This window comes from Triticum urartu, chromosome 5 (assembly GCF_003073215.2).
Source record: "Triticum urartu cultivar G1812 chromosome 5, Tu2.1, whole genome shotgun sequence".
Classification (NCBI taxonomy): domain Eukaryota; kingdom Viridiplantae; phylum Streptophyta; class Magnoliopsida; order Poales; family Poaceae; genus Triticum; species Triticum urartu.
Window position 1 is genome coordinate 406,339,232 of NC_053026.1, and position 10,988 is coordinate 406,350,219.

General features: G+C 46.9%; 2 protein-coding genes and 1 long non-coding RNA gene across 3 annotated transcripts; 1 reads left to right on the forward strand and 2 right to left on the reverse strand.

Annotated features, from left to right (window-relative positions):
* The first annotated feature begins 2,339 nt into the window (after positions 1–2,339).
* LOC125509321 (serine/threonine-protein kinase RIPK-like) lies at positions 2,340–5,466 on the forward strand. Its single transcript, XM_048674278.1, has 4 exons — positions 2,340–3,234; positions 3,327–3,462; positions 3,869–4,005; positions 4,523–5,466. Exons 1-4 carry the CDS (start codon positions 2,836–2,838, stop codon positions 5,210–5,212), a joined length of 1,362 nt encoding a protein of 453 aa, XP_048530235.1. The 5' UTR covers positions 2,340–2,835; the 3' UTR covers positions 5,213–5,466.
* Positions 3,679–6,219, reverse strand: LOC125509323. The gene is made up of 4 exons (XR_007284052.1): positions 6,151–6,219; positions 5,992–6,070; positions 4,196–4,319; positions 3,679–4,031 (listed from the first exon to the last, which is right to left on the reverse strand). It is a non-coding gene; the product is annotated as an uncharacterized LOC125509323 (long non-coding RNA).
* Positions 6,220–6,791: 572 nt separating this feature from the next.
* On the reverse strand, positions 6,792–9,275 carry LOC125509322. Its single transcript, XM_048674279.1, has one exon. It carries the CDS (start codon positions 8,867–8,869, stop codon positions 8,435–8,437), a length of 435 nt encoding a protein of 144 aa, XP_048530236.1. The 5' UTR covers positions 8,870–9,275; the 3' UTR covers positions 6,792–8,434.
* Between the last annotated feature and the right edge of the window lie 1,713 nt (positions 9,276–10,988).

Consider the following 10,988-nt stretch of genomic DNA (forward strand, 5'->3'; position numbering starts at 1 on the left):
AAGCACGTTTTTACCGTCGCTGCATGTAGAAACCGCAAGACCTTTCACCCTCCGTATCACCGATCGTCGTTGCAGTAACGCTACCGACCTTGTAAAAACTCCTCTTCCTCTTTTCTGCGGGTGATGGTAAAAGCTCTTCCCCGACCAAGAGTAAAAGAAGAATCTAGAAAGGAATTCGACAGCGAAGAACAATCCAGAATCAGAAGAAGGGTATTACCCCTAGTCCGCCGGAGCACCTCAGCCTCAAATCAAAATAAGTCAAGAATCATTTCCGTTGAACGATCGAGCGCATGAGATCGCTGGGCAACGCAGGCATTGAACAGCGCATCGGAACGTTTCTTTCATCACCCGGGCACGAAAAGACCTTCTTGCGTGGCTTCCCTTCCTTTTCCTGCCATCTTCTCGGAAGACAAGTTTCGACGGTTGACTTTTTCCAAGAGGGGCCGCGGGCTAATTAAAACAGTCCTCTGGAGGAGCAAGAATTAAGATCACATTTCCAAACGTGTGACCTAGCTAAGGCTGTTTCTATGTGAAACGGCGGTGAGCCGATACGACATCTCCCTTGGAAATTTTTGAATTCAACTCGCAGGGAGACAAGACAGAGCCAGAGACTAGAGCACCTACACGTGGACTTCTTCAGGTTTGTTTACAAGATAAGGCGTGTGGCCTCATGATTCGCTTTGTCTTTCTAGCAATGGACAGGATGTTCGCTAGCCTCCGACTACTTGTAAGATGTCCTATATAATTGGTGATGAAAGATTTTGTGCCTAGGGAGGTTCCGATATGGTACGGGCATGCAGCTACATCCGGTGTCTTGTGGAACTAACGGACGACAGTTTTCAGGTTTGTTATTAACAAGTTCATCGGACATGAACTTCATGATGATCCATGAAGCAACCAAAGCATCAAGTTGTACAACTGCTACACGAAATAAATACAGCCCAGAGCACGTCAACGTTGTTACTATTAACAACATTGTTACTACAACGTCCGTACTACCAAAATCTTGTGGTTTGTTAATCCTATGTATAGGATTAAGTGGGCATGCCACTTTAATTTTGTATTTTCTTGTTCCTGCGTTTTAAAATTCTTGTGAATCAACGAGGCTCTACATCTCTAGCTAGACTCTAGGAATCGAATTCCTTCGCCTAGTTTGCAACTAGGATTAGGCAGAAAACTAACTCCAAACCGGCTAAGGTTCTACCAGTTGGGCCACTTGATAATTTGATAGCAAGGACGATGGAAAGGGTGAGCTATGACTAGGCAGCAAATCTAGTTAATCTACCTGTAGCAAAGAGGCACGAGGTAACCTGAGAAAGAAGAACGATTGAGTTTACTTGTAAAACATTCTGATGGTAACACTGCCCCTGTCTGCACTGCATGGCATTATCCGGCAAAAGGTGATTCCCGGTTGAGCCCCTACTCCGCTGTACGTAGACCACGTCGGCTACTCAACCCTAATCCTCTCCGGCACGACTTGCGCGGCATCAAATGCCATGATTATGCGCAAAGGCAGCGTGCACTTCTACTGTTATCACACAAGAGCCAACAGAAAAGCAACATCCATAGTTTACTCTAGCCGAATTGTACAATGCTTAAGATGATTATGGTTTACATGTGTGATGTGTCTATTCCCAAAATGACTACATGTGGTTCATGTGTGTAAAATTTACGATATTCATATTTTATGCCAGTCTACACAATTATATCGGCTCCCGACAAAATAAGCCAACGTGTTTTTCTCTCTAGCCAGGAGCCCAGGACTAATCTGAACTGTATTAATCTGTACTACCTACTAAAGTAAGCGAAATTGACTGCAAAAAAAAGTAAGCGAAATTCTTTTTTTGCTTTGGACTACTGTTGGAACTTCTATCATGTTTACTCGGTAAAACGGAGTAACGTATAATTTTGACCGGTAAAACGGGTGCGCAACCTTGCATTTCGCCTATTTCTTAAAGATACAGGTAGTAACAACTCAGGTGTTCATAAGAAAAGATATTCAGCTTACCAGGCCGTTCTCTTCTTCTTTGTTTGTTGATCTTGAAACTTCCGGTCCCTCGAGCAATTCACTCTACTTTTCACCGGAACGGCCTGCACAAAGTCCAAATTAGAATGTCCCAAGGTGAATAGTTTAGCTAAATAAAAGGCCCTGCGCTTTCTGTCAATTTTATTTCAGGTACGGTTCGACCGGTCGTTCCTGCAAATTGAAGCAACTGTTACACGGCCAGGGCTTAAAAAAGGGCTAAAGGCACCTGTAGCTGTAGCATAAACCCACGGCGACAGTAGCGCAAAACCACGTACTCTGTTAGTAGTAGGTTGAATAGTCAATTTAATCATCCTAGCCTACGTCCGATGGTCCACCCCCGAACAACTTTTCACCATACAAACGCGAACCCGCGGTTCGATTTGGTATATGAAACCGCGGTGTGACATGCCCGTCACTTTGATCCACCCATGTTCGTTCCCACAAACAAGGTTTGAGTCAACTCCATGAATGAAAACCTACGTCGTCTCGCCGGTAGAAACTCTGGTCCGTTGGAGGGAGGGGCGAGCCGTTCGCGCCACCAACCACCACCATATTCCCTTCCCCTGTTTCCTCCGATCAGAGTCCTACGGCAGGGGCGAGGCCCGCACTCCACACTTATATAAAGGCCCGGCCAGCCACTCCATCCTCCACCCAAGCCGATCCCCGCCTTCTCCTTCTCTCCAGTCCTGCTCACCTGACCTTCTCCCTCCCTCGCCCGACCTCCCCTGCACTCACAGCCCCCGGGTGGCGGGAAACATTCTTGATCCTCCTACGATATTGATATACGCGGAGATTCTCGGTTCTTTGCCATGGCCGCCAAATCTTGGAACCCGTTCTCGTGCTGCGTCGGCGGGGGCCGAGTGGCGGACGACGACGACGACTGCAGGCGGCGGATCGGGCGGCGGGGGAAAGGCTGCGCGAGGTCGTCGTCGAGGATGTCCTTCAAGAGCCTCAGCTCGTCGGGGACGCTGTCCCCGGAGGACCTGTCCATCACGCTGTCCGGCTCCAACCTGCACGCCTTCACCTACGCCGAGCTCCGCGCGGCGACCGGGAGCTTCTCGCGGGCCAACTACCTCGGCTGCGGCGGCTTCGGCCCGGTCTACAAGGGCGCCGTCGACGACAAGCTCCGTCCCGGGCTGGCCGCGCAGCCCGTCGCCGTCAAGTACCTCGACCTGGACTGCGGCACGCAGGGCCACAAGGAGTGGCTGGTGAGTGCTGAACAGAGTGCAATGCACGCGCCAGCAGATCAATTTCGAGGTCTGGTTCATGAATGGATGGCTTATATGGGTTGCTCTTGTAGGCTGAGGTTTTCTTCCTTGGGCAACTGAGGCACAACAACCTGGTGAAATTGATCGGGTACTGCTACGAGGACGAGCACCGGATGCTGGTCTACGAGTTCATGAACGCCGGGAGCCTGGAGACGCACCTCTTCAAAAGTGAGTTACTTCTTCACTGCTTTCTGCTGTCAATTAATCATTCTGAGGATTAGTTTGTTTGGTTGTTGTCGAGACCAGCAAGATAAAGAAATGTTTTAATTTGGAAATCTAGGCACGTACGAGTGCCATCTGTTCCATCAGCGATGAGCTGTTCTTGTCCCCTGAAGTTTCTTTTCTCTAAGTCAAGAGGATAGCTGAGCTGCTCTCTGCCTTCCAAAAGAACAACACACATTTTCTCTTTTTAAAATCAGATGAATGTGGACATTGGATATTTACTAAAAAGGGATACTGGATATTTTGGATTAAAAAAATATTTATCCTACCAACTTCCTGGTGCTTGCAAGTTACTACAACTCTTGGTCAACGTGGAGGAGGAAACTGATCTGAAACATCCTACCATCTTCAGGTACCAATGGCTCTCTCCCGTGGATGACAAGGATGAAGATCGCTGTCGGCGCGGCCAAGGGCCTTGCCTTTCTCCATGATGCCGACCCGCCGGTGATCTACCGCGACTTCAAGGCCTCCAACATCTTGCTCGACTTGGTAAGCCTCCCGTAACTTCAGACTTTCTGTAAAGAAAAGAAGCAGTTTTGAAAATGATTGTCATTTGGGAACTGTAGTAGTGGTTACCAGCAAATGGGGTCGAACACAACTTCGCACCTCTTACGCTGGAATTACTACAAAAGTGTCTAAAAAACGACAAATAATTTGATCTCAAATCTTAATTTCCAACCTTTAGCTTTTGACCAGTTGAACCATCCAAGATGCCATGTTTCTGAACTTATTAGCTGGCCCAGTGTGCTATGGGCAGCTCTGACCTGACTGAAACTCTGAAGATTCTTGGATGAATGCCAAATCTGAGGAATCCAATTAATTGAGATACATTTAGCATTCAATGTCAAGTTCACAGAAACACCTACAGATTAGTAATTCACGAACAGTAGTACAATTGTACACATATATTTACCTTGCATCTACTTTGAGAAAATTGTTCAGCTTGTAACGCATTGTATTTCACTTCGTGCTATTTCCCTAACAAAATTTCAATGCTTGATTTCAGGATTACAACACCAAGTTGTCCGACTTCGGGCTGGCCAAGGATGGGCCTCAGGGCGACGCGACACACGTGACAACACGTGTCATGGGGACGCATGGTTATGCAGCGCCAGAGTACATCATGACAGGCCACTTGACCGCCAAGAGCGATGTATATAGCTTTGGTGTGGTGCTCCTGGAGCTCCTCTCTGGGCTGCGATCAGTGGACCGTGCACGGCGACTCAGGGAACAGAACCTGGTCGACTGGGCTAGACCATACCTCAAGCACTCTGACAGGTTGTACAAAGTCATGGACCCAGCTCTCGAGTGCCAATACTCATGCAAAGGCGCCGAGGTGGCAGCACTGGTGGCATACAAGTGTCTCAGCCAGAACCCAAAGTCTAGGCCCACCATGAGGGAGGTGGTCAAGGCCCTCGAGCCCGTCCTCGGCATGGATGACTTCTTCCCTGTGGGCCCATTTGTGTTCACAGTCATTGTGGAGGAGGACAAGGTAGTGGACATGAAGGTGGAGGTCGAGGAGAAGCACCAGCACCCACGCCAGAACCATCAAGACAGGCACCGGCAGAAGTACCCCGACTCAGCAATCCATGCCGGCATTGTGCTCCGCCGCGGCGATGGGCTCATTACCGGATTCACCGGTGCGCAGCGACGGCAACAAAGGTCGTCGAGCTACAATCGGGAGAGGGGGGCATAGGACTAAGGTAGGGAAGTGAGTAGGACAGAATGGTATGTACATACCATAGAGATGTGATACAATGTCACATCGGTTTGTTTGTTTTGGATTTGTGGATTGTGTTTCTTTTCTTCTTTATAGTTTTTGGAAAGGTCTCAGGGGACTTACGCCCACCTTTCTTCTTGATAGTGACAATGGGTGTTAGATAAATATAGGGATGCAAAACAGTGTGACAAAAGTCCGGTTTTGATTTTCGCAAGGATTGTTGTTCAAGATGTTTTTTTTTTCTTTGAGAATCATGGTGGGGAGTTCCCCCACCTGAATATATTACTCAAAGTGGCCAAAATGCCTGAGAACTGATCCAGTTTATAAGGAAAACCAGATCAAAAACCTAAACAAATTGACCCCGTTCATGAGGGAAACCGGGCCGAAAACCAAAATGCCAGAGGAGCGATCAAGATGTTGTTTACAAATCAATGGTCTAGTTCAAAGGGATGCCCAATGCTTCTTTCATTTGCATAAATTTTGGTCCAATATCATCCATTGTTCGCAAATGAAATGAGTGCTTGAAAAAATTGACATGCTGGGCTTTTGTGATTCTTTAAGAAAGTGAAATGTGTACTTGAAAAAATTGCATGCAAGGCTTCTGTGATTCTTTAAGAAAATAGAGAAAATAATGCAACATGAAACTAACACTGTGACAAGTTAATGTTGATGGTGTCAGTTAATACTTGCAAGCTGGACCGAGCACATGTTTATCAGTAAATATAAATGGTGAGGGATGGGCAAGTACATGTCACCTGACATATTGAAGGTTGACGCGAAAGGATTAAGGTCAAGTCAACATCAGCTTTGCAATAATAAGCTCCAACTGTGAAACTGTACAGAAGAACGTTTGACAAGCTAGCTACATGACAATAGATTAACTGAAATGCATGTTTCTTTAAATTAAATCTCACCCGTCCAGCTGAGATGAGAGATAGCCCAATAGGAATGCAACCACCAGAACTGAAGGTCTGTTATGCATCTGTGTATAAGATATCATAAATTATCAATATCTGATAGGACATCAATCTTAATGAATCATATACTCAAAAACTATAATTGAGAAGCCTTGAGTTGAAAAAAGAACTGCAAATAAATTATGAGGAGACTTTTGGGAGAACCATCATCGGTGCATCTGGAAACCAAAACCAAGGCAAGGAGTACTCCAAATGTTCGTTATTACATCGCCTATATAGCACTCATACAACAGAATCATTTGTAGAATATCATGTTTCTGCTCTAATCAGGAACGTCCAGAGAAAACAGGGGATGAAAAAAAAAATACAAGAGTCGTGCACAATCTCTGATGTACTTGTCATGCCAAGCTCCATGTGATTTGGCATTGTTTTCGTCTTCAGAATAACATATAGAAAATGACACATAACAGAATGAAGTGAAAACCTAAGTGTACACCATTATCACCAGACAATGATGCCATCAGATACCCAATCAAGTAAAAATCTGACAGATATGCAAACCAATAGGAATCTAACTGTAGGATTGATTGCACAAGGATGATTCTGTAGGATGTAAATGCAAGGTGTCATCAGAATGCCATGAGCAATTTTCCTTAAAAGTGCAATTGATGAGGCTAGTCAGTCTCAGGTGCCAGGATTGAGCCATGAAACAGAGGGTCAGAAATGCATTCCAAGTATACAATTGGCTCATTCATTAAAACATGACCATAAGTAGGAATGCACTACATTTGCCGCCGTGATGTCCTGATGCATCAAACTTAGAGTTCTTCGTGGTTCAGAAAGAACAGATAAGATGTTTCTTCTCTGATAATATAGCTCAATCAAGAAAATTGTTGCTACAGAATGGAAGGTTCAAACTTTAAGTATTAACTCCAGCAGCTTTATAAAATAATATGCGATATGTATCTAAGTCGGGTGCTTCATTGTTGTACATATAGAAGTCGAACTTCTGATAACACTGTCAATGTGACAAAGAGTGAAAGCACAAAGCAATTGTACATATTTATTTAATTTAAACTAACATGTTGAAGGAGTGAGATCACACGTAGAGCATCCCAGTTCGTACAGGATACAAACTGTCTGTACGTGGAACTTCTGTTGTACTAGCCACTAACTTCTGTTGCACTTTCATACCGGAATGACCTATAACTATTGCGCTATTAGAGACATCATCTACAGCAGAAGCACTTTTAGTTACGATGGCTATTGTACTGGTTATATATTTATTGATACAGAACATGGCACAGCTTAGTGCACTTGGAAACATTTTAGCAACTTATTTTATAGCTTAACTTTTAGTGAGGAACATTATAAAGTTGGTACCTTAAATGCTAGAGTGATCTATGCATCATCATTCTGAAACAGCATTACTGTTCTTGGAGTTAAGAGCTTGTCTAGGCTACACTGTGCAAGGAGCAGAATAATTATTGTGTGGACCTTGAAGTTTCCCTTAGGTAATAGGAAAAAACAAACGGTTATAAGATATCACATGCATCCTTCTTATACTAGATGCTATGAAAATCGAAACATTTATCTTCACAGTAATTTGCGCCATCTCCCTATTAACTAAGAACTATCCTGTCACTGAGCTATTGGAAATTAAGGTTTCCCAAGGAATAACAAAAAATATTTTCAATAAAACATGTGAGAATCATACAAGTCGGCAGAACGATACTGAATTCGGCCACAAAATTATTCAATATTTAATATCTGAAACAAAATATACTGAAAAAATATGCGGGAAATCAGGTTCGCTCACAATTCTTTGATTGCCATTAGTCTAATTTTCGTTTTCTGAATAAAGTTTTTTCTCTTGTTCTGCTAGCTCTAAATTCTTTTATGTAAACCATGTAAGCTGTAAAGGCTAATTTCTTACGGTCGTCGGTCCATGATTGTGCCAAATTGAAATGGACATCACAAAGGTGTCGCTAACAACACCCAAATTTCGATTGCATATACTTGGATATATTTGGAGGTCGAACATGTTTTTCCCCTTCTCTTGAATACAGTGTGTGACTTGTTAGAAACGATCCTACTGACAATAAACAGGTCAGACACCACCGGCAAGCAAGCAAACAATCGATATCTTATGACATTTCAATGGAGAACCTTCTGTTACCAATTCCTGGGTATATTTCATTCACAATAATTACAGCAGTAACAGTATAATCAAAAGCAGCACCTACACCACAGAAACAACATACCCGAATCCAAGCCTCGTTCAGTTATAAGCTGTTCTGTACTCGTGCGGAGCTCCACAGGCACCGTGAAGGCACGAAGCGACCCCTACCCCAACGGTGACGGCGATCGTCGCGGCGGCCTTGACCGCGGCGGTGGCGGCGGGGCGCGGGGGGCAGGGCGCGGCGAAGGAGTGGACGACGTGGACCGTGAGGTGGAAGCACGCGGCGAGGAGCAGGACCGTGGCGGCGACGGCGGACGCGGGCAGGCGGGACTCCGCGGCTGCCACGAAGGGCTCCACGAACCAGGCCGCCGCCGTCGACGCGGCGAGGCAAAGGAATGCGAGGTGGAGGAGGCGCGATCTCCCGCCGCCGTTGCTGGCCGCGGCGGCTGGCGGCGGCTGCGTTGCCGGGGGATGGTGAGTCCCGGCGGTGGCGGGGGAGCGGGGGAGTTGGGTGGGCGCCTCCTGGTCACGCATCGTCGCGGGCGCCGGCGGCGGGTTCGACGGCACAGCACAGCACTGGAAGATGTGTGGATTGTTCCCTCGTCTGCGGATGGAATGCGACTGGCGACGGCTGTTTATACTACTGCCATGGGAAGCAAAGCGCCTCCCGTTTCGCGTCGGCGGCGACGTCGCACGGTCGCCATGGCACTGGCCGATGTCGACATCTACGACACCGCTGCACTTGTGCACTGTGCACAACCTGACTGACTCGTGGGCCTGGCCGAACCCTGGGCCCGACGGTCAGTGAATGGGACTAGGGGAGCGAGTGACTCGCTGCAAGTGCCAGCTTCCTCCTGAAAACGAAAGGCAGGGCCGGGCGGCCGGTGCGACTGCCGGCTGCGTTTCAAGGCCTCATCGAGTCGAGTAAAGAAACAGTGGAAAATCTGGTGAGGTTTCTATGATTTCGTCACAGAGCACGGCATCGCATGACGCCATAAAACTGGGGAGTAGAATAAAGATCGTATGATCAATTCAAAAGAAAAATAGACAGTCCAAAAAATTCTTCAATTATTTGGCAACATATACCTATGCTTATGTCTACAACTTCAAAAAAACAGCTCAAAACTCAATCTACAATTAGAGATACAAACATGACAAATTCAACTGTGAATAGTGTCGGGTTTGGGTGAATATTTTGTCTTTTTTGTTTCCAGAAGTGTAGGCCGAATGTGTGTCCGCAATTCTTTAAATAATTTTTAAACATGTTTAATATTTTCTTAAGATTTAATCATGCCTAAAGCCAGATCCTATAATACCCCCCCCCCCCCAACACACACACATAAAAAAAATGACCATTATCATTAGGGCGCTTATAGGCGCCGGCGCACCGGCCGAACCATTCGGCCGGTCAAGCCCCAGCCGCCCGATACCACGATTAAGAGCCGTCAGATTTGACCCCCTTGCTTCGTCCTCCTCCTGGTTGTTCCCCTTCTATCAAAATTGCAACGGCCCACAGCGACGTCCGACGCCCTGCCATCGCCCCCCGACCAAGGTTGAAGCACCCCCGCGGCGCCCCCGTCGCCGATCGGCGCCCTCGCCGGCCGTCCTCGTCGCCGGTCGCCGCCCTCGTCCCTGGCTCCATCCATGCAACAGCTGCGCTCTCTTCTCGCTCGAGCCCCCGCTACCACCACTCGTCGGGCGGCGCTCAAAAGCCTCGCCGCCGCCGCTCATAGCCTCGTCGTCGCCGCCTCTCGTAGCCTTGCCGGCGCCGCCGCTCGTAGCCTCGCTGCCGCCATGTACATCAGTGGTAGCAAAATCCGTCACTGCTCACAACAAAAAGGGCCTCCGGGTGTAGCAAAAAATATTGCCCCAGGACGTCGCTCGTGCTCTGCAGGCCGCCGCCGGTGCTGGAGACGGTTACCACGCGACTGTGGCGATGCATGCTGGAACCGATCACCAGGGGTGCTGCAACCGTGGTGATAAAAAGCTAGAACCGACCGCCAGGAAAGTTGCAACCGGCCAGAGCAGTAGTGGAAAGTCGTGATGCCGTCACCGTCGATGTTACAAACAGTATGCACAAAAGCTGGAACCGGCAACGTAATTTGTTTCAACAGCGAGAGACTGCCAGACGCCGATTGCTGGAACCGTCAGCAAAAAAATGTTGTGACCATGCTGCGAGGAAGCTGCAACTGGCAAAAACAATGGCGACGACGGTGCTTCTGAAGGAAATATGCCCTGGAGGCAATAATAAAGTTATTATTTATTTCCTTATTTCATGATAAATGTTTATTATTCATGCTAGAATTGTATTAACCGGAAACATAATACATGTGTGAATACATAGACAAACAGAGTGTCACTAGTATGCGTCTACTTGACTAGCTCGTTGATCAAAGATGGTTATGTTTCCTAACCATAGACATGAGTTGTCATTTGATTAACGGGGTCACATCATTAGGAGAATGATGTGATTGACTTGACCCATTCCGTTAGCTTAGCACTTGATCGTTTAGTTTGTTGCTATTGCTTTCTTCATGACTTATACATGTTCCTATGACTATGAGATTATGCAACTCCCGTTTACCGGAGGAACACCTTTGTGTGCTACCAAACGTCACAACGTAACTGGGTGATTATAAAGGTGCTCTACAGG

What these genes read in the sequence shown, in the direction of transcription:
- LOC125509322 (XM_048674279.1), bottom strand. Translation starts at nt 8,869, where the DNA reads ATGCGTGACCAGGAGGCGCCCACCCAACTCCCCCGCTCCCCCGCCACC.
- LOC125509321 (XM_048674278.1), top strand. Translation starts at nt 2,836, where the DNA reads ATGGCCGCCAAATCTTGGAACCCGTTCTCGTGCTGCGTCGGCGGGGGC. An exon ending in AGGGCCACAAGGAGTGGCTG is followed by an intron (nt 3,235 to 3,326) that starts GTGAGTGCTGAA and finishes TTGCTCTTGTAG; the next exon opens with GCTGAGGTTTTCTTCCTTGG. An exon ending in CCAACATCTTGCTCGACTTG is followed by an intron (nt 4,006 to 4,522) that starts GTAAGCCTCCCG and finishes GCTTGATTTCAG; the next exon opens with GATTACAACACCAAGTTGTC.